The sequence below is a fragment of the Thermoascus crustaceus genome (assembly GCF_041956765.1).
Source record: "Thermoascus crustaceus strain CBS 181.67 unplaced genomic scaffold VTN00scaffold_3, whole genome shotgun sequence".
Classification (NCBI taxonomy): domain Eukaryota; kingdom Fungi; phylum Ascomycota; class Eurotiomycetes; order Eurotiales; family Thermoascaceae; genus Thermoascus; species Thermoascus crustaceus.
This window is the reverse complement of record NW_027192529.1, coordinates 2,143,604-2,163,185: the sequence shown is the minus strand read 5'-3', so window position 1 is coordinate 2,163,185 and position 19,582 is coordinate 2,143,604. Positions and strand designations below refer to the sequence as shown.

The following is a 19,582-nucleotide window of genomic DNA, read 5'->3' as shown; positions in this document are numbered from 1 at the left end:
GCTTTCATAACTCCGAACTGGTCGGGATGTTCCGGTGACCAGCTGGAAACGTCACCGAACCTGTCTACGCAGAGTATGTACACAGTAAAATGTCATGGGCATTATTATTCTTCGACAGATTACGTTCATTGCCAAGGAAAATCGGAGAAGGCGGGGTCTTTGGACTATTTGGTATTTAGTAAAAGGTCGGCGACCTATTACCGGTGATCTTGCAGCAAGCATCCTGACGTCCGGAGTAAACGGGAATACACGCACGTGAGGATTGCTGATGCCTTGCGAGGGACACCGATTAGCGGCCGCACCGAGAACATGACTGTCATCGCTGAGGACTCGCTTGACCTTTGTTGTACTCCTTAAAATGCGATGATACTTGTTGTGTGTACGGAGAACTCTCTCACGCGATCCGATCCATGGGCGTCTCCAACACGGGCGGCCTCCCGCGTCCCACATCGGCGTCCCCTTTCCCCGACCTCCTGTCCTCCTAATGCAAGCGGTGAGGTTGATTGAAGCATCGCTACCAGCTTCTACCATACCATCGTACTCGAAATTGTCGTTGCATTTGGTCGCTCGCTTTTGTTCTACATTGTCTTCCATTGCTTCTTTTTATTTTATTTTATTTTTTTTTTCAATATCTTGCGCCGTCAGTCTGTGGAGATGGTCGAGCTCAGAAAGCGCAAGGCACCTGCAGAGTCTCAGTCGTCCGAGAAAAGGGCAAAGGGTGTCGAGAAGGCACGTTCCAAAACGAAATCTAAAGTACCAGACAAGCAAGCTGGCACCAGTTCTGCGGATACTTCTCCAACAGGCAGCATTCCCAGCGTGGGCGACACTCTTTCCTTAGATGGATTTGGCGGCGAGATTGAAACAAACGAGGGTGTAAAGACTACACTGAAAGCACTGGTGGAGTCTAGTGAATCGGGAGTAGTGCTTTTCACATACCCCAGAGCCTCAACTCCTGGATGTAAGTTGCCAACTTCATTTCCGTGAACAGTTTTTCGATGCTAGTCTTGGTCCTTTTTCTTTCAGCCAGTTACTACTGTTTCTCTTGGTTTTGATGTAGATTCTGTCTTTGGACTTCATGGGTTCTCCCACTATGCCTCCTGCTCGAGCTGGTGAAGTAGGGGTTTGCCACATATGCTATAAACTTTTTTTGTTCCGGTGAGAAACGTAATATTGCTACAGTAAAGCTGACATCAATGAAGGCACACAGCAAGCTTGCTTGTTCCGTGATGGTTATGAAAACCTCACGTCGACTGGACTGTCAATCTACGGGCTATCGACAGACTCACCCAAGGCAAATACGACATTCAAAACCAAACAGCACCTTCCATACAGCCTTCTCTGTGATCCTAAAGCTACGTTGATTTCAGCTCTTGGCTTTAAAAAGACCCCCAAAGGAACCATCAGAGGGGTTGCCGTTGTGGATAAAGTAGGCAAAATATTGCTTCTAGAAAAAGGCGGGCCGGCTGCAACTGTAAATGCAGTGCATGGATTGGTAGCTGCGAGTTCAACCCAAGAGGCACCTAAAGGTACAGAGAAAGGACGTGATGGATCTCCCAGTGGGGTGTAGCTGCTAGAATACTGGCATATAACCCCCAATCAATTACCTTGGCAGAGTGGATATATGGATGAACTTTTGTATTTCTTGCCGGTATTAGGATTCTCGAGATATTAAGCTGGTATAAATTTTCGCTATTTTTGCTGCTACCCCCTGCTGGAGAGGTCTATTTGGTTACATTAGAACGAATGTCGGAATTGCATTGCGTGCATGCTATTGTGAGTAGCCTAATTTTGAATGGGCAACGTAGAATACTAGGCTTCCCACTCGCAGTGTTGCCATGAATTAGTCTCATCGGCTCTGGGGACCTCGAGGAGCTCGGCGCTGTACCTAGGTAGGTACTGGGGATATCGGGTAGGAGTTTACGTGACGAAGACATTCAGGTGATGCCGATACAGAGTCCAACTGAAGTCAATTCTTCATTAACAAAAATACGGTTGCTCCACAGACCGCTCATGGTGGGCAGGCTGTCAGCGGCACGATTAATTTCAAATGTTGTTCATCCCGCCTCCCCACGGTTTGAGTTGCGGAAATATAATTACCCCGGGTATGGTCTCCATCCCCCCCCGTACGGGACCCCAGACAACAGCACCTCTCCGCATCCGTAGACCCAGGAACCTTTGGGGTAGGGAAGGTATGCCAACAAACTTCACCCACATGCCATTCTGTTTGGTTAAATTGGTCCAGTGCAACTTACAGTTACTAGAATTCGTCCCCTTTCCCATAATGACTCGCGAAGTTCTGAAAGCGGCCAAATCGGCCTCGAATGCTATTGCGGTTCACAAGGTAAGTGTCCCATCGTTGGTCGGCATCGTAGACCTCGATATCATCCTGTCATCTTCCATTACTAAAAGAGTATAGAAATACACTGTCCAATCCACTGGAATATGGGAGCGTCTCCGGCGCCTTCTAGCGTTGGATCCTAACCGCTCGACGGGTGTCCCACTGAATCCGCAGTACCGCAACCCCCCGCCAGGAGCTTTACCTCCTCAGTCTTATGATGACCCTGTCACTGTTCCGGCAGGCGACATCGCCGATAACCCTTATTGGAAACGCGATGTGCGGAGGAATTATCCCAGGCTGAGCGTGATCAACCAGGCAGATATTGTGGGACTTCTCACGGTAGGCAGCCAGACGGCGCCCAAAGACCATGTCCTTCAAATAGGGGAAGCTGGTGCAAAGCAGTTGGTCGCGGTAAAGCAGGAAGGGGAAGAACGGGGCTTGGCCCCTTTGTTCGAGAAAGATAAAAAGGGCATTCAGGGAGTTCTGGAACCTAATGGGTTACCTCCACTGCCGTGTAATTTGAATTCTTCGTCGAAATACCGTATTGACCCAGAGCATGGGTATCCAGAGAAGTAAGTCTTATCCTTCCATTGATATTTGAAGCTGACATCCTTGTACAGATACCCGTGTCGTACGTTTGCTTGACCTGTGTGATAAGACTCTCAAGGAATACGTTCTCTACATCTCTCTACTTCTTTCCATAGATAGGCTGAGGTGGATAGACTTGGGATCGATTGTCAATCTTTCTCCGACCATATGCGTTGAACTTGTTCGTATTACTGTCCAATGACTGCATTTAAATGTCTCGTTATCAGTCACCGCAATGCTACAGTGGTCTTTGGACAACACTCTTATTCCCATTTCACGAGAGTGAGTCGCTAATCACTGAGTCTTTTCTGTCTCATCACTATGCTCCGTAAGCCAGCCAAACCATAAAAAAGAAGAATCAGGTCTTTCAATTAAATTTTTCCATATTGGCAACATTGTACCCGCCGTTTCTATCAAGAGCTACGTCGGACGGATTATTCGCGGGCTGGGTTGAACCGGAAACGATGGTTGTCCATGTTTCTTGTTTGCCTCTTCTTACCACCGCCACTACCACTACTAACCCCCTGTACCTGCTGTCAATGTATTCTAAGCATCTGGGCGTCGAACACACCATCAGCTTACGTTTAAGTAAAACAAACACGACGGCAGACTTGAGACCAGGACAGGTCTTGTGGGCAGTATTCGGACGGTTTACAGCAGAATTACTGCGGGCCCTCCTACTGTTTTCCTCGTTACACCTGACCCGAGAGTGGCCAGCAGTTGGATGCCGAGCAAGTTTTATTTCACCTCGCCATTTCAGTGCGATTCGAATGATCGTTTCAAGTTGGAAGACTCTCGAATCTTATATATGAAGGCCGCACAGCGACGTGGCGTGTTACGCATGAAGGCAATGGCGATATGTGCTTCTTTTGCTTCCTTTAAGACTAATGGACAAACCAGGTCTGTTGGGACCTAGTACCAGCAGATATTGTGCGTATTCAAGGCTTAGAGTGCTTGGAACCTTCAGTAGTTTCAGGTCTAGTAGGTACAAACAGCTGACAGTCGAGGTTGGTTAAGTGACAGCCGCTTTCGCTGCCATCTCATTTTCTATCGACATGCAAAAAGTTTCCGATGCAAACAGGTTTCTAATCGAAAGGATTCGTGCGCGTTCCCCACCAGGTAAGGAATAGACTCAGCCCTACAGTTTCGAAGACTCGGCTTACTGCTCCCACAGCGACAGTATCCAGCGGCCTCTTTTCAGCGAAGATCTGGGTGATAAACTGTACCGACCTCGAAAATAAATTAGTAAACAGAGATGGCAAATTGAAGAGAAAAACTAGTAGAAAATGTTGCAAACACGGGAGGACGTACGCTCGGGGCCGAGCTTGCAAAGAAGATGAGACTCCCAAGATAGGCAGCACCCTTGTAGCTCAAAGTACCAGTTGCGTTGATCAGAGCTGCCACTCCATAGGTCTGCACAGCGCTTCCAATTAAAGAGCTCCCCCAGGCTGCCGCAGCGCCGGCCGCCTCTTTCGATTTTATGAATTCTTCCTTGGAGTTTGCAGCCTGCGCACGATGGTAGGTATCGCCGAAAACGGGGGCGAGTATGCCCAAAGAAGCCGTGTGAGTAAACACGGTGCCCAACGCGATTGCGGAGGGCTTCACTGGGGGCAGGTCTGTAGGTCCTCACGGGTCAGAAGTTTGTCCATGTCAAGCTGGAAGGCTGAAAATGGAATCTAGCAATTGGTGCATTTTTCAAGGCAATTGTTAGCTAGGGATTGAGACACTTACAATGTAGAGTGGTCATTGTGAAAGTAGGTTTGAAAATCGGATGACTTTTGAGAGAAACCGACTGAGGAAGAGAGAGATATTCCGAGTTGACACGATTTGGAACGGAGCTACAAACAAGAACACCCAGAGGCGACTCTATGCCTTTTCAACGGACACTGTATGAGGTGTCACATGTTGAAGCTTGGGTCCAAGAGAAATGCAATGACGTCGTCATGACCGAAGGGTGATGATGAGGAATGATCATTGCCACTTGCGGCCAACGATGGACGCGCAAGAAAACATTAGGTAGACAACTTCGTAGTTACTAACCGGCATCAAAGGACAAGGTGCGGACCCATGATCCGACATCGATGGATAGATAGCTGTACAAAGTCTTCCGTACGAAATAATCACTTAACATCATAATCCGAAGATGGGACGCGAAGAGAGCACATGTTGGAGCATGACGTCAAGCTGGACGAAAGCAGCAGCCTGATGGAACTGGATGAGCAGAAGCAAGAAAAGATCAAACACATCGCTGCCGGAAGCGGCCTGTCTTGGTAACTCCTTCAAGGTACTTACGTGATGAGTGGAGGAGATGTTGAACCCAAAACCCTAAAACGTTTTTTAACTGGCAAAAACTCCACAAAAGCACGTCAAACGATCTGCAGCCTGCAAAATGTCTACTTGTATAAACTACAGTACACGTAATGTAACTACAGATCTAACAATCCATCCATGGATGGGGTGGATTGCATCCCTCGCACCCATTGGTGCCCTCATGGTGCTTCTTCATCAAAGGTCGATTTCTTTTTGGTTCTTCCCACCTTCAACCCTCCCCGCACACACCGTCCAGTCGTTCTAGTCGTCTAATCCAATTTTCCGAACCCTATCGCCGCATTAATCACCTGTCGATTCGAACCCCTCTGCTTGTTCCTGCATGGAGGCTCACGAGACCAGTTCAGTCTCATCAGATTCCGATGCTCCCTTCGGTATCAGCGAGTCCCTGGTCCCCGCAAGGGAGCTCAAGGCAGCCGGAATCACTAGCGTCTCGTTCGATGGTCTTTTGCAGGAACCACTCCTGCTGAAGGAAGATCTCAAGGACGGATGCGGCGGCCAACTTTGGCCGGCTGGAATGGTGCTAGCAAAGTACATGCTCCGCGAACATCGTACCGATCTCCTTGGCAAGACAATGTCTGTATGCCCCTATCTGTCGCCTAGGACTTTCTGGACTGATCCTTGCAGAGTTGAGCTTGGCGCGGGCGGTGGCCTCGTGGGGCTTGCGGTCGCTCGCGGTTGTTCTGTCAATGCACCGATCTTCATTACGGACCAGGAGCTCATGCTGTCTCTGATGGAAGACAACATAAAGCTGAATGGCCTCTCTTCCACCGTCAGAGCCAACGTCCTCGATTGGGGAGACCCTCTCCCAGACTGCATTCCTACCCATCCATCCATCGTTCTTGCGGCGGATTGCGTCTACTTTGAGCCAGCATTTCCCCTGCTGATTTCCACTCTGCAGAGTCTCTTGGGTCCAGATTCATTATGTTATTTCTGCTTCAAACGGCGCCGACGCGCGGACCTTAGGTTCATCAAGCAGGCAAAGAAGATATTCGACGTCGTGGAAATCCGAAATGACGTCGACCGGGAGGTCTACGTTAAGGAAAATATTTTCCTCTATTTGATTCGTCCACGATCTGCGAACAAATAATGATGCAACGGATCTCAACTTAATGATAGCTGAAGCCAAAGCACTTATGAATTGTTCTGATAGATAAATATTGGTTTTGATGTAGAGCAACGCCGCTTGTGCAAAAAATTTTCTTGTCTTCTACAGCTTGAGCACATCTCCCTGATTTGCACTCGAAGTCACCTTCTGCCCATAGACATCCCTCATCTCGCCTCTATCACCAATAACCTTGACGCCGCCTTTCTTCAAGTCTGAAATGAGTTGCTGCCTCTGTGTCGCCTTTTGGGACTGTTGTTCGGCAGCTCCGGAATTAGCTTTCTTTATCTTCTCCTTCTGTCGCCGTCTTCGTCTAATCTTTTCTTCCCGAGTCATCTCCTCTTTGGCCACAGAAGCTCCGCTCTTGAGTATCACTTCTCCGCCGACCTTGCCATCATCTCCAGGGGCATATATCTCCTGCGGTGCGAGTGCGCCTGTCGTGTTAACGGCACCACTAGCCGTCGGCCGCGCCTCCTCCATTGCGATGGTCGCCACATCTGTGACTACGTTTATGCTTGCTTGGGGCGTCTTTGGTTTGTAATGCCAGTTAGAAAGCGAATCTAACTGGGAACTTATCCCCTTCCATAGTTGGGTGATCTCAGCATGCTCGCGCCTTAACCGGTGGTCTTTCTGATCCAGATAATTCGGATCGGTAGCGCGGAGATGATCAGCCTCATACAGCTCAGCAAGACTTTGTTGCGGTTTTGTATCATCGAGCTCAAATCTACCTCTCCTCAGATCCTGACCAGCTAAAGCACCCGGGTGGCGACGGACGACCTCATCAAACTCTTTGGATAGAATTCTCCGTTTGACGAGCTCTTCAATGTCTTCAGTAGTTTCATGGGTCACGACAGGAACTGGTTTTCCAATACGCTCGAAGTCCATGTCTTCTTCAATAAGCGAATTGACAGGTCGGTCAACAGCCCTCGCTTCACCAGAAAGCATCCATTCTTTCTTAGCGACATTTGCTGCTTCCAGTCGACGGATCTCGTCCGCTATTCTTGCACGCTGCTTCTCATGGGAAGAGCGATGGACTTGACTTTGAGAATCGCCGTTCGACGAAACCGAATCGACATCCTCATCAGTGTCGTCTTCGAAAAGATCACGACGGACATCTGCCATGGCACGTTGAATATCGTTCTCAACATCGTCCTCATCTGGTTGCGTCTTTGGGAGTGCCCGCATCTTCTTGTTAGAGGCTTTTCGCGGTGGTGGAGCGAAAAAGTCCGCGTACTTTATGTCATTAGTATTGATCCAGGTGGAACTGTCTTCAGCGCCAGTATGTGACGGTCGCTCCTCCTCGGAGTCTGAATCAAACTCGGAATTGGCGTCACCAAACGTAGGACCCTCTTCTTCGGTCGTGTCAGTGGTGTTACCGTCTCCCGCATCGGCCTCAGGCGCTCGGTCTTGGGATCTCTTGTTCGTATCAGAGATGGAATTTCCAAGGGCGAGAGGATCAGCATGCCAGTCGATGTCTTCCTCATCGCTTGCAGTGTCATTATGGTCACCTCTGGCATCCTGCCTCTCGAAGAACTCGGACTGCTTGTTGAAATCATCGATCGAAAAGAAACCATCGTTCAAGCCATAGGGATCTTGCACGTAAACGTTATGACCTTCCTGTACAGATCCTGTAGTATCACCCTCTCCATCCGTCATCTCACCAACGTTGCTTTCCGCGTCTGAATCTTCCTTCCCCAAATTTTCATGTCGAGACCTGGAATCCACGTTGCCAGCGTCGTCTGTGCTTGACAGCTCCGAGACATCCTCCAACTGACTGCTTGAGCCATAGCTTTCGGAGCTCTCTGGTTCAGAACCATTGCCAAAATGCATCAGCTCAACTTCGGGCTGCGGTGCGGAAGCGGATCTTTTTGATATAGTAAGGGAAAGATCCCGCTTTATTTCTCTTTTACTAGACTTGAGGATTATTGCTGCCTGTTCCCAGATTTGACTGGCAGTAAAACCCTCCACGTATAGCTGCTGCAGCTGCAAGATAGAGCCTGCGAAATCTTCATCAAGCTCGGACCTCTTCCGTTTCCTCCCATTCTCTCTATGGCGAGCACTCTGCGATCTGTTCACGGCAATGGCTAGTGGATCCAGATAACTTTTTGCAGAAGCAACCGATGCAGCATACAATTCTCTCGTTGGGCATAGAAAGGAATGCGGTGTTGAGGAGATTAAATCGAGAATACGCCGAGGAGCATCTGGGGTAGGCGATGCGCCACCGATTGCGAAGTCAGCCGAATTAAACCCATCTTTGTCTGTCGCTAGTGTCGCTGCCATCGTAAAAGAGCATAGAGATTTGAATATTCACAGGCAGTTGTTGAAGTTGGGAGAAACAGTGCTTTCAACTGCTTAGAAGTGTGGAGAAGGGAGAAAAAAAATTGCTAATGGACGCGAGTATGCGGAGACCTCGTTGGGTAGCGCGTGAAGGTGAGTTGGTGTTGGTTGGTCCGGGCGGACAGTACCCACCGTCTATGCCCAGACCTCACTCCAGGATTACTGGCACGCTAGCTCTGTATCGCTGATAATAGGTACATGGATACCTTAGAAAGTACCTACCTGCTTCACACCTGGTACCAGGGCATACATATTGTCATCTCAGTCATTAAGCTTTGTTTCCTTTCTCTGAATTAAAGGTGGACACGCATGCATTCTGATTCCGGTTGATAATTATCTACTAAATGAAATCCGTCAAGCAGTCCCAACCAGTTCAAGAACATCCCAGGTCCTTCAGAAAAATTACGCAGGTCCTATCCCTTTGAAACAGATATGGGCACGAGGTGAGACGGGTGCAAATTTGGCAATAATTACTGTCTGCCTAGTGTGTCAAATCCGATTTGGGATTCCACACAGTATATTGGACTGAGTACGGAGTAAACTAGCCAAATATCCTTACTCTCCAGTTATCTACCTAGAGTAGCTCTAGGTCTGCCTGACACGATACTCAGTACATATAATTTCACTTAGAGACACTATATACTCGCTTCTCGATATTCAGTCATAAGATTCCACGAATGTAGTTGTATTTCTAGGAAATTATTAAGCGGAAGTACCCGCGGTTCTAGTGACCCTTGCTTAAGTTCCTAAGTCTTGCACAAAAAGTTCTACTGCGGTTGATCCCCGGAGTAGTATTATTCCCAGCACACCCACAGACAGGGATCTTGGTTGCTGCTATCCATCCTCGCTAACTGAATCTTCTTGATAGGCAGAAAGTTGAATTGGTTACTTTTAAGAATAGAGTAGTTCTTGAAACCGTATAACACCCTTCTTAAATCCTTGTAAGCAACTCACCAGAAAAATGTGACTTCAAACTACATCAGAACGCTTTCAGCTAAGTGGCTAGAGGTTCAGAGATTGTCTGGCAGTAAGGGTTGCTGGAAGTGAGCTCTAAGGGCTGCATCAAAATCTGACCCCAGAGTCCGTGCCCGCGTCCATGTCCATAGCGCGCAACAGGGACTCCCACCGGCGTCGACTCCGTAATGGCGAACCAAAAATCGCCATGTACCAATATAAGCCTTGTCGAGATATAAAGAAGCCTTGCAATATAGTTGAGGGGTGCTGGTTGGCATTCTCGACTACCAATCAGTAAACAGCACTGCAGATGCGCTGCCTTATCATATCATAAGTCTCTGTGGTAATGGTGTGGTGATATGTTTGGTACCCATGTTTTTCACCCTCGTGGAGAAGTTTTCCCCAGTAAAGTGAGAGCGATAATGGTGAAGTCAGAAGGGGCAGTCAAAGTACGCATATTGACAGATATAGAATAATATTACTAATGCGGATATCTGAGAGCATAGTAAAATTTTTTCCCGATAAGCAACAGGGGAGTATGATAAGACTCCCTACTATGATACATGATACAATAAAATAATGAATAGATAAAAGGTATGGACAAGGAAAAAATGGGTGTGGACACTTTTGAGATATCATAGCATGACTTAGGATAAAAAATTTTTCAGGCCATTTTTTGCTGACGGTTATTAGTATTAATATTATTATTATTATTATTCTTCGAGGGTTCTGATGGCAAGAACAGTGCTCTTTTACCCTACAAGACTACTCTGACGTCAGGATCAAAGAGGATTTATGGAGCAAAAAGGATGGATGGCGAACACGGATTGTGCGCACCTCTTCACCAAAGGTCTTGGCTGATGTAACTGGCTAGGTAGTTTAGTGGCTTCACGTTGTATCATCATCTCATCAGCGGCGCAATGGAACTTCTGACAGTACGCAGCCTTCCCTATGTTCCATAGGAGGTACTTCGCCCATAGTCGCTGAATACCTTAGAGCTAGGCACTTGCTCCGATGGACATGTGTCAAGGATGTGGACACCAAGCGAACGATGACACCAGAAGACTATACAGGAGGGTAAAGCCGTCAATCGGATGTTACATCAACTGGAGAATAACAATGTTTCAGTCATAGAAAGAGGGCACGACGCCACCTTGTTCGGCAGAAAATGCCATGTTCACAGAATTTGAATTCGCTCTCGGCCAGAGAAAATAGATTGACGCAACTCGAGGCCAAACATATAGGTTACCAGGAAGTGATAACCGGCCTTTTCAATCCCTGAGACGTGCTAATGGTATGCACTAGACTAAAATACCCGCACATAACCCAAAAGTTTGTGAAGGCAGAGCTCTTTGGCGGTTCATACTTCCAAGGTTAAGCATAGATCACCTTAACAGGAAACGGAGGCATTTTTCTAACATAGTTTGTGTACATGTCACAGTGACGGCAACCCCTAAGGGTACTGTCTCTATTTATAATGGCAGAGAACATGCACTGAACTCGATGTCCGGATTTTAAGGCCCAGTCCATTCGATGATTCGTCTTTCTCCTTTCTCTGCTACAGAAGTAGGCTCGCTCAGGTTTCACACCCTTTTGTATCTCTCCCTTGGAAAACAAAGGATCAACGAAGCAACAACATGGAAGCTGCCAAATGCACAGTCAGAAAGGCCAGCGGTGCCGAATCTCAGTTTCAAGCTGGTTAGTCTTAAAGCTCATCAATGTGAGTTGGTCACTGACCTAAGGAAATGTAGGGCATCAAATTCCCATTCAGCATCAACGACAGCCTGGGCTGCAAGCTGAAATGGAAGATCCAAAGCCCGTCTCCACCCACATTCCCACGGAGGATGGTGGCTATCAGATGTACAAAGCGGCTGGAAAGCTAATGGGAAAACGAGCTATTATCACTGGTGGCGATTCCGGGATTGGACGCGCTATCGCAATACTGTTTGCGATGGAAGGCGCCTCAAGTCTAATCATCTATCTGCCAGAGGAAGAGAAGGACGCGCAGGAGACAAAGAGGCGGGTACAGGAAAATGGCCGGGAATGCCACTTATTGGCAATAGATGTTCGCAAAAAAGAAAATTGCAAAAGGATCGTTGAGGTTGCCCTTCAAACTATGGGAGGTATCGACATCCTGGTGAACAATGCCGCTTACCAAAATATGATCCATGATATCAAGGATCTTGAGGAGTCAGTATCACCTGCCCTGTCAATTCTCGTTGACTCTGGATTGCCGGGGGCAAAGTGTGTAGCGACAGATGGACTAACCACCCTGCCAATAGAGCGCAGTGGGAACGGACTTTCGAAACCAATATCTATCCTTTCTACTATCTCTCCAAGTATGCACTACCGCACATGAAAGCTGGATCAACAATCATCAATTGCTCGTCGGTCAATCATTATATCGGTCGACCAGATCTTCTCGACTACACAGCCACCAAGGGGGCAATCGTAGCGTTTACCAGAGCATTGTCTAATCAACAGATCAGCAAAGGCATCCGTGTCAACTGCGTGTGTCCTGGTCCAGGTATGATTAGAGATATGTTATACACTTGTCTACCGTGGCTAACCAGGGGCTTTGAAAGTGTGGACACCTCTCATCCCGTCGACTATGGATACCCAGGCTATGGAACAGTTCAGCGCAGTCCCCATGGGTCGCCCAGGGCAGCCAAGTGAAATCGCAACATGCTTCGTTTTTCTTGCAAGTCAAGATAGCAGTTATATTTCGGGACAATGCTTGCATCCAAATGGAGGTGTCGTAGTTAACGGGTAAGCAGCAGAAGTATGGCGAGCAACCGGCACGGCGAGGTCAAATAGGAGTTTCGAAGTCTCAAGTGTATAAAACATTTAACTGATTGATCCTGTTATTTCACGCGACAAATGCACGGATGACGTGTTCTATAGGCAATGATGGGTTCTTATGGCTGTAATTCTCCCAGTAAATGGTATGTATTCAAGCATTGAATGAAACGGAAAAGGGAAAAAGAACGGTGCATGCTTAGTTGAACCATCGAGTTGAAACTGAACCTAAGGTCTACTCTGCGCAAATCCATGTTCCAACAGATATCTCCGCTAGTCACTCACCCCAGCTGTACTGAGCTAGACACAGTCCCGGATGCGAAAGAACGCAAAACGCTCTATCGTCGGTACCACATACGTGTAATTTTGGTATGCCTCATTTTTTTCTGAAGCTGAAAGATGCCGTACATAAGTGCCTCCGATGTGGGTGGACCTTCGACGACCAGAATAAGCAATGATGAAAATTCGAAGAAGGGAAGAATGAAAAACTTACATCCGGGCACGTAAATGTCGACTGGTACTATTCTGTCACAACCTCGAGTAACAGAGTAACTGTAGTGGTAGTAGCCACCTCCATTCGCGCAACTGCCCATGCTGATAACCCAGCGCGGGTCAGGCATCTGATCATAGACCTGTCTGAGAGCCGGAGCCATCTTATTTGTCAATGTACCGGCTACAATCATGACATCCGACTGCCTGGGAGATGCCCGAAAAATTATTCCCATGCGATCTTGGTCGTATCGTGGAGTTGATAGATGCATCATCTCAACAGCGCAGCAGGCGAGACCAAAGGTCATGGGCCATAGAGAGCTCTGACGGGCCCAGTTTGCAACTTGATCAAGAGTTGTCCTATGTTATTTCACAATCAGTGCCTACACATAAATGAAGTCGACAAAGGGAGACAAACAAGGCATATTGCAATGCGCCCTCCTTCTTCTCCTGACTGGGTAAGGGCACCTCCCTCCGCACCTTTCCAGAGGTAGTGAGAGGTGGACCGGCTTCTCCCCGTTGCTCGAGCGCTGATGCAGACCTCGATGATGAACTTGAAATTGATGCGGCCTGCTGTATGCGAGGAGATGAGACGAGTCGCAGTTGGGCTATCGCTGGTCAGTATATTCACTTTGTAGCATTGGTACAAAACCTACCACGCAGTGCACTAGGCACTGCAGTCCTGGACAAAGACAACATGGCCATCTAATGTCGACAGTAACCGCGCAAAGGAGAAAGTGGGATTTCGAGTGCCCTACGTCGTCCACTGGTTGACACGATCAATTGATCCTGGGGGTGGCGACAAGTGGAGATCAGGGCATAGTACCCGTGCGGGCCGCGGCTCTTTGAAATCAAAAGCTTGTAATAGTGGTACCTATCATCATGAACGGGCAGTATTTAAACATATATAGTACTAGCGCAGTATCAGTGACTATCGCCAGTCGGGCAAATCAGAGTGCTGCATGGGCCTCCAAGTTTAATAAATTGCTGAATAAAGGGAACCTCGTGACGATACGCTTCTGTATGGGGCTTGAAATTAGATTACAAGCTCCCTAATTGTAATTGGCCCCCGCCCGCATTTCTCCATACTCGTACACCCACAAAAGCCGGAAGTCTGGAGCAGGTGCCGACTCCGAGCCCACACCTCGTTGAGAGTCTTTGTGGCCCCCCTTCGGATGTTAACGGCTTACAGACATCCGCAAGAGGGTAGTTCACAGATGGCGGGCCCTACAATAGCTTGCATTGGGATTATCGGAAAGAATGTACGAGAGTGCACCGACTTGTTGAACCAACACAACAGCAATTCAGTCGCACAAGCTGGCTAACTGGCCGAAAGGATAAGCCGCTTCATGTCTCGCTCTTCCCGCCTCACCTAGAGTCGCGCCTAGACTTCTCTTTTCTCTTGAACTCATGTCTCGACATATTCGAGATTCGGCAGAAGCAGACCTCCGTCGATCAGGACCTTGGCCTGCTACATGCGGTTGATGAGAGACTTGCGGCCTATGGCTGGCTAACAAACACGGGAGTGAAGTTCTTGATTATAGTCGACATGGCAGGATGCCCAATGAGTACGGACTCGGAGAAACGCAAAGGGACTGCAGTTGCCGGTCTAAGAGATTCGGACCTGAAGCCGGTGTGTACAGCTTGGCCTTATTCTTTTGTTTAATCCACACTAATGTAACGTCTCTTGGTCTAGGCGTTTCGAGCTCTGCAAACTGCCTACATCCAGCTTCTGCAGAATCCTTTCTATGCCCCTGACGACCACGTCTCTACTGTGAAGGCCACCCTAGCTCCCTCCTGTACTCCGCAAATCACAAACCAGGCGTTTATTTCAGAGGTCAAGCGAATCGGGGACTCATGGGCTCCCGGCCTGGCTAATATCTAAAACCGCCGAGACTTCGTTTTTGCTCTCTGAGCTGTCAGAGATTGGGATTTACCTGTGCACAGAGCTACGGACACCAAAATGTGTCTTGGACCTAGTCCATGTCACGGATATCAAGTCAGAGAATAGTGGGTGGGATCTACTCCGCTGGAAAGTATCCGGTACCAGTGTCCTTTGGTTCAGTTGTGCTCTAAGAAATCCTGAAACGAAGTAGTGGCAAGCTAGAGTCATGGAACACGTTCGCTGTTTATATCACAGTTGAATTACACAGTTTGACATTGTCAGACCGAAGGGATCCTGACCTTCCTAACCTCTATTAACGTAGTCCAGCTGACCATTGATGTTTGGCCTAAAATGAATCGTTCGAATGTCATTCATTCAAGAATCCAACCATATAAATAAGTCTCAGCATCCTATATACTATGAGTTCATTGGGCAGATATCCCCTTTATAGATCAGTCGATCATATAAAGAGATTCACGCCAAAGCTATCACTCTGTTGGGAAGACTATCCTCTTCGAGGCCCTCAGGCGTGCGTGTCGACACCCGCCTTCCCACTAGCCAGTCGCTACTCGATTTCGTCTACCTAATGTGGGGGGTATGGCACGTGAAATTTCTCAGGCATAACATTTATCAATGTCACCAAAGCTTCCATCACAGTTGACACCAAAGTCTACCTGCCAGCAGACCCAGCTGCCCGTCGATTTTCCCTGGATTTTCCGCCTAAGCTAACATCCACCAATGGCTGTCGCTACACCCAGATCGACAAGTTTAACAATAACTAATCCACTGATACAGTATAGAACACTAATTGCGACGAAGCAATTGAAGCCGGATGCTTCCCAGCTTCGAGTGGCAGTGCATTTGCAGAAGCTTTATTTCGAGCTCAAGGATTACGAGCCAGAATTGGACTATCGAGATCGTTTGGACAATTTCAGTCGCTCTTTAGGAAAAGTGCAGTCTATTCGTGCGTTAGGCGAACGCATGCGCCCGTGGACGTCCATTTGGTCACCAGACAGACGGAGCGAGGAGGAGCTGGCTCTCACCCTCTCAAAAAGTGATCTAGATTCAGTGAGAAATATGGCCTCACCAAGAGGACTACTTTTACATGGGGAAGTTGGCAGAGGCAAGAGCATGCTCATTGACTTACTGGCCAATTCACTACCTACACACCGGAAGCGAAGATGGCATTTCAATAATTTCATTCTGGAAGTCATCAGACGACTGGAAAAGCAGCGAATAGCAGCACCTTCTCCTACTTCATTCCGGGATCCATATGAAGAACATTCGATTACTGCCCTTGCCAAAGATTTCGTATCAGTGTCTCCTATTATATTCCTGGATGAATTCCAACTGCCCGATCGAGCAACATCAAGACTCTTATGTCCTCTTCTGGTGTCATTTTTCCAGATGGGCGGGGTCCTTATAGCAACTAGCAACAGGCTTCCAGAAGATCTTGCGAAGGCATCTGGCATCGATTTCCGCTCATCATATTCGAGGCCTGAAGTATCTGTTAATAGCCTCGCCTCCAGACGGGGGATCTTCGATGCGCAAATAGACGAGGTTGCAAGATCGAACGACTTCCATGTTTTCTTGGATATCCTCAGATCAAGGTGCGATACTTTGGAGATGGAAGGTGACAAGGATTGGAGGAGGGAAGAATACAGAAGTGAAGAGATTTCCATTGACGGGCACCTAGATGACCTCGATCCCGACTACACTTCTATCATCAAAAGGGGTAAAGAGGTGCGAGAATGTAAAGCAAAGCATCAGATCCATTCTGATTCTACGCCGACATATTTCTATGTCCATTCGTCTGGAGAGGCCTCGTTGCCAGGCGAAGAATGCCCGGCATGGACACGTATAGTTGATATTGTTCTGTCCGAGGTCGGTTTGACTGTAGATCAGTGGCAAACAGGTCACCTTTACGTCTATGGAAGAAAGCTCCATGTTCCGAGACAACGTGCAGGCATCACAATGTGGGATTTTACCGAGCTATGCGGCTCGAACTTAGGTCCGGCTGATTATATATCCCTAGCAGCCTCTTACCACACTTTTATATTAGACAGAGTCCCAGCTCTCTCATCTGACCTAAAAAACGAGGCGAGAAGATTTATTACCCTCCTCGATGCTCTTTACGAGGCACGCTGCCGATTGCTTATACGCGCAGACGTCAACATCGACGATCTATTCTTTCCAGAAACAAGGGGCAACGGAAAAGACATATCAGCGGAAAACATCGACAATGACAACGTCTGGCAAGAGACCTTTTCAGAGATCTATCAGGATACGAATTACCCTTTTCGACCGAACACTTCAGTATACGATGGAGAGCGGCGCACCTTAATCGAATATGAGCCCTGCGAGCCGTCCAACCTGGGTGAATTTAAAAGAGATAGACCACAGACTTCTGGACTAAGGATGGATGTTTCCACGTATCATCAGGCGGTCGACAATGACAGTCCATCAGAAAATAGATTGCCGGGAGTCAACGCAGAACACTGTTCTGGACAGAGGCCGGACTTTACACGTCCTGTACTCTATATCGGAGAGGATGAGAAGTTTGCCTTCAGGCGAGCACAGAGTAGAATCTGGGAAATGTGTGGGTCTCGTTGGTGGAATAGAACCACATCCAATTGGTGGCGCCCATTGAATGTACACAATAGACACTGGGAATCGCGATCTCGAGCCTCAAGTACATCCTGCAATAAGGCATCGCAAAACGACAGCGAACCTGCCCGTCACCATGGTGTAACTCAAACAGACGCTAGCAACAGTCCTCCGAGTTTTAGTTGGGTTCACGCATGGGGCATGATAAAATGGGGTAAAAGAGCTGGGCGATGGGGTCAAGGACCAGAGGGTTTGAAAGATAAGAACAACGCTTAGCGAAGACTGACCAGTATAGATTTTAGTTAAAATTGAATTCTCTGCCGAATGTTCGGGTTTTGCTGATCTTTCAAAAACCCCTATGAATCGTCAAATTCAGTCTTTTCAAGGGCCGTCAATATATCCTCGATTTCTCTCGGATCACAAATAGCCCAGACGCCTCCACCCTTGGTCATGATCCTGCCGACTTCCTTTCCGACTAGATTTCTGCCAACTTTACCAGGACCGATGCCGATCCACCGTTTTACCCCCTGCTCTTGATCCAAGTATCTTATGCTATCCCACCATCTCACAGTTTCAATACACTGCCGGGACAGGAGGTCTTTAAGTTCGTCTTTTGATTGAAATGGGAGGGCAGTAACGTTCGATATGCATGGCATCAATGCTGGAAAGGTGATCGTAACCTCTTCCAGCGCGCTCCTCATGTAGCTCGCGGCTGGTGCCATGATAGGACTGTGGAATGGACTCTCACTCTTCAGCCTCACAGCGCGTGGATCGTGACCCCCAAACTGACGAAGTTGGACAAGTAGAGTCTTGATCCTCTCAATACTGCCGCTTAGTACTATTTGGTTTTTGGAATTGATATTTGCAATCATGACTTGCTGGATGGGAGGCACTTCGTAACTCGAATCGTCCTTTGAGCCTGCCGACCCAAGTCCTAGAAATTCGTGAATAGCCACAATCAGTTCACCGAGATGATCAGGCTCGCAGACCAACGCTACCATTCCGTAACTGTCGCCTGATAGCTGGGAAGCGTCGCGACTACATCGAGCCATGATCTCAGCACGACGCCGAACCATCTTGAGTGCTGAACTGAAATCAATGTAGCCACCCGCAACCAGAGCTGAATACTCTCCCAGGCTATGTCCGAGAGAAACATCCACGCGTGACTTTGTGTCAAAACCGAATTCCTTTTCAAGCACTCGGAGGATCAAGATCGAGGTAGCCATTATTGCCGGTTGAGAATTCTCCGTCTTGTTCAGTTCCGAATTTGGGCCATCCGATATAATACGAGAAAGATGGAATCCTAAGATACTGTCCATTTCGTCCATGAATGGTCGAGCAGTATTTGGAAAATTATCGACCCAAGGAGTGGCCATGCCGACGCGATGCACCCCGTGGCCTGTCAAGTCTCAGCGCACATCATCCCAATGGATCAGCAAAGGACTCAAACCAGGGAAAAAAAGAGCAGTACGCAAATTGCGTCTGGTGGATAAAGAACGAATCCATACTGCGCTTGCTCCTAAGCCCATTGAAGGCCGAATTTCAGCATAGTTACCGACTCGTACCGGACACAGAGGGCGTTTAAGGCGGAGAAGGGCAGGTAACATCCTCTCAGAGATCAGACCTATGAGCTCTTCGAGGTCAGCTGATTTTTAAGAACATCGCATTTTATGGTAGCTTCATAACTATTGCCATCATGGCCCTGGACGTTCAGGATCATTTTCATGCATAAGCTACCATTGCCCGTTGATCATTATTTCTGCAAAGGGAGAGATAGGAACACGTGACAACCATCATGTGATTGATTGTCTTGAAAGTTTCATTCTTTTTCCTTCCTTAACCAACATTTCTGTTATCGAGGAAAGTCCCCTGTCCAATCCATCTACCTCACTGCTTTTACTATATCTTGAGCTGAGCTGGCTTTGCTTAGCATCTGTTACCTAGCACAATGTGCAAGTGGCTTTGGAATAGCTTCAAAGTCACATGGTTATAGAACAGCAATCCACCAAGCTACTAAGCAGCAAGGCGAAAGTATACGAAAGTTTTGGCAACCTACTGTACTGTACAGCTCATCTCATGTATCAACTGCAGCTCAAGTAAAGAGAATAGAATGCTGAGTTTTTGCATTTATACAATACCGTACCCTACTAAT

At 47.8% G+C, this 19,582-nt stretch overlaps 12 protein-coding genes across 12 annotated transcripts; 6 read left to right on the top strand and 6 right to left on the bottom strand.

Annotated features, from left to right (window-relative positions):
* Nucleotides 1–654: 654 nt before the first annotated feature.
* VTN00DRAFT_5968 (uncharacterized protein) lies at nucleotides 655–1,567 on the top strand (the record flags this gene model as incomplete). The annotated part of the gene is made up of 2 exons (XM_069432551.1): nucleotides 655–958; nucleotides 1,200–1,567. The coding sequence occupies 2 exons, from the start codon at nucleotides 655–657 to the stop codon at nucleotides 1,565–1,567; spliced, it is 672 nt and encodes a 223-aa protein (XP_069288400.1).
* Nucleotides 1,568–2,047: 480 nt separating this feature from the next.
* VTN00DRAFT_5967 (uncharacterized protein) lies at nucleotides 2,048–2,983 on the top strand (the record flags this gene model as incomplete). Its single annotated transcript, XM_069432550.1, has 4 exons — nucleotides 2,048–2,189; nucleotides 2,262–2,341; nucleotides 2,417–2,910; nucleotides 2,959–2,983. 4 exons carry the CDS (start codon nucleotides 2,048–2,050, stop codon nucleotides 2,981–2,983), a joined length of 741 nt encoding a protein of 246 aa, XP_069288399.1.
* Nucleotides 2,984–3,016: 33 nt separating this feature from the next.
* VTN00DRAFT_5966 (uncharacterized protein) lies at nucleotides 3,017–3,970 on the bottom strand (the record flags this gene model as incomplete). The annotated part of the gene is made up of 2 exons (XM_069432549.1): nucleotides 3,017–3,188; nucleotides 3,927–3,970. The coding sequence occupies 2 exons, from the start codon at nucleotides 3,968–3,970 to the stop codon at nucleotides 3,017–3,019; spliced, it is 216 nt and encodes a 71-aa protein (XP_069288398.1).
* Nucleotides 3,971–4,011: 41 nt separating this feature from the next.
* On the bottom strand, nucleotides 4,012–4,673 carry VTN00DRAFT_5965 (uncharacterized protein; the record flags this gene model as incomplete). Its single annotated transcript, XM_069432548.1, has 3 exons — nucleotides 4,012–4,146; nucleotides 4,238–4,542; nucleotides 4,658–4,673. The coding sequence occupies 3 exons, from the start codon at nucleotides 4,671–4,673 to the stop codon at nucleotides 4,012–4,014; spliced, it is 456 nt and encodes a 151-aa protein (XP_069288397.1).
* A 903-nt stretch (nucleotides 4,674–5,576) lies between these two features.
* VTN00DRAFT_5964 (uncharacterized protein) lies at nucleotides 5,577–6,344 on the top strand (the record flags this gene model as incomplete). Its single annotated transcript, XM_069432547.1, has 2 exons — nucleotides 5,577–5,830; nucleotides 5,882–6,344. 2 exons carry the CDS (start codon nucleotides 5,577–5,579, stop codon nucleotides 6,342–6,344), a joined length of 717 nt encoding a protein of 238 aa, XP_069288396.1.
* Nucleotides 6,345–6,464: 120 nt separating this feature from the next.
* VTN00DRAFT_5963 (uncharacterized protein) lies at nucleotides 6,465–8,639 on the bottom strand (the record flags this gene model as incomplete). The annotated part of the gene is made up of 1 exon (XM_069432546.1): nucleotides 6,465–8,639. One exon carries the CDS (start codon nucleotides 8,637–8,639, stop codon nucleotides 6,465–6,467), a length of 2,175 nt encoding a protein of 724 aa, XP_069288395.1.
* Nucleotides 8,640–11,287: 2,648 nt separating this feature from the next.
* Nucleotides 11,288–12,423, top strand: VTN00DRAFT_5962 (uncharacterized protein; the record flags this gene model as incomplete). Its single annotated transcript, XM_069432545.1, has 4 exons — nucleotides 11,288–11,348; nucleotides 11,402–11,840; nucleotides 11,933–12,177; nucleotides 12,236–12,423. 4 exons carry the CDS (start codon nucleotides 11,288–11,290, stop codon nucleotides 12,421–12,423), a joined length of 933 nt encoding a protein of 310 aa, XP_069288394.1.
* A 364-nt stretch (nucleotides 12,424–12,787) lies between these two features.
* Nucleotides 12,788–13,643, bottom strand: VTN00DRAFT_5961 (uncharacterized protein; the record flags this gene model as incomplete). Its single annotated transcript, XM_069432544.1, has 4 exons — nucleotides 12,788–12,882; nucleotides 12,943–13,298; nucleotides 13,357–13,546; nucleotides 13,595–13,643. 4 exons carry the CDS (start codon nucleotides 13,641–13,643, stop codon nucleotides 12,788–12,790), a joined length of 690 nt encoding a protein of 229 aa, XP_069288393.1.
* Nucleotides 13,644–14,155: 512 nt separating this feature from the next.
* On the top strand, nucleotides 14,156–14,823 carry VTN00DRAFT_5960 (uncharacterized protein; the record flags this gene model as incomplete). The annotated part of the gene is made up of 3 exons (XM_069432543.1): nucleotides 14,156–14,200; nucleotides 14,275–14,571; nucleotides 14,635–14,823. 3 exons carry the CDS (start codon nucleotides 14,156–14,158, stop codon nucleotides 14,821–14,823), a joined length of 531 nt encoding a protein of 176 aa, XP_069288392.1.
* Nucleotides 14,824–14,871: 48 nt separating this feature from the next.
* On the bottom strand, nucleotides 14,872–15,158 carry VTN00DRAFT_5959 (uncharacterized protein; the record flags this gene model as incomplete). The annotated part of the gene is made up of 2 exons (XM_069432541.1): nucleotides 14,872–15,063; nucleotides 15,123–15,158. 2 exons carry the CDS (start codon nucleotides 15,156–15,158, stop codon nucleotides 14,872–14,874), a joined length of 228 nt encoding a protein of 75 aa, XP_069288391.1.
* A 1,639-nt stretch (nucleotides 15,159–16,797) lies between these two features.
* On the top strand, nucleotides 16,798–17,706 carry VTN00DRAFT_5958 (uncharacterized protein; the record flags this gene model as incomplete). Its single annotated transcript, XM_069432540.1, has 2 exons — nucleotides 16,798–16,834; nucleotides 16,886–17,706. The coding sequence occupies 2 exons, from the start codon at nucleotides 16,798–16,800 to the stop codon at nucleotides 17,704–17,706; spliced, it is 858 nt and encodes a 285-aa protein (XP_069288390.1).
* Nucleotides 17,707–17,786: 80 nt separating this feature from the next.
* On the bottom strand, nucleotides 17,787–19,037 carry VTN00DRAFT_5957 (uncharacterized protein; the record flags this gene model as incomplete). Its single annotated transcript, XM_069432539.1, has 2 exons — nucleotides 17,787–18,829; nucleotides 18,881–19,037. 2 exons carry the CDS (start codon nucleotides 19,035–19,037, stop codon nucleotides 17,787–17,789), a joined length of 1,200 nt encoding a protein of 399 aa, XP_069288389.1.
* Nucleotides 19,038–19,582: the final 545 nt, after the last annotated feature.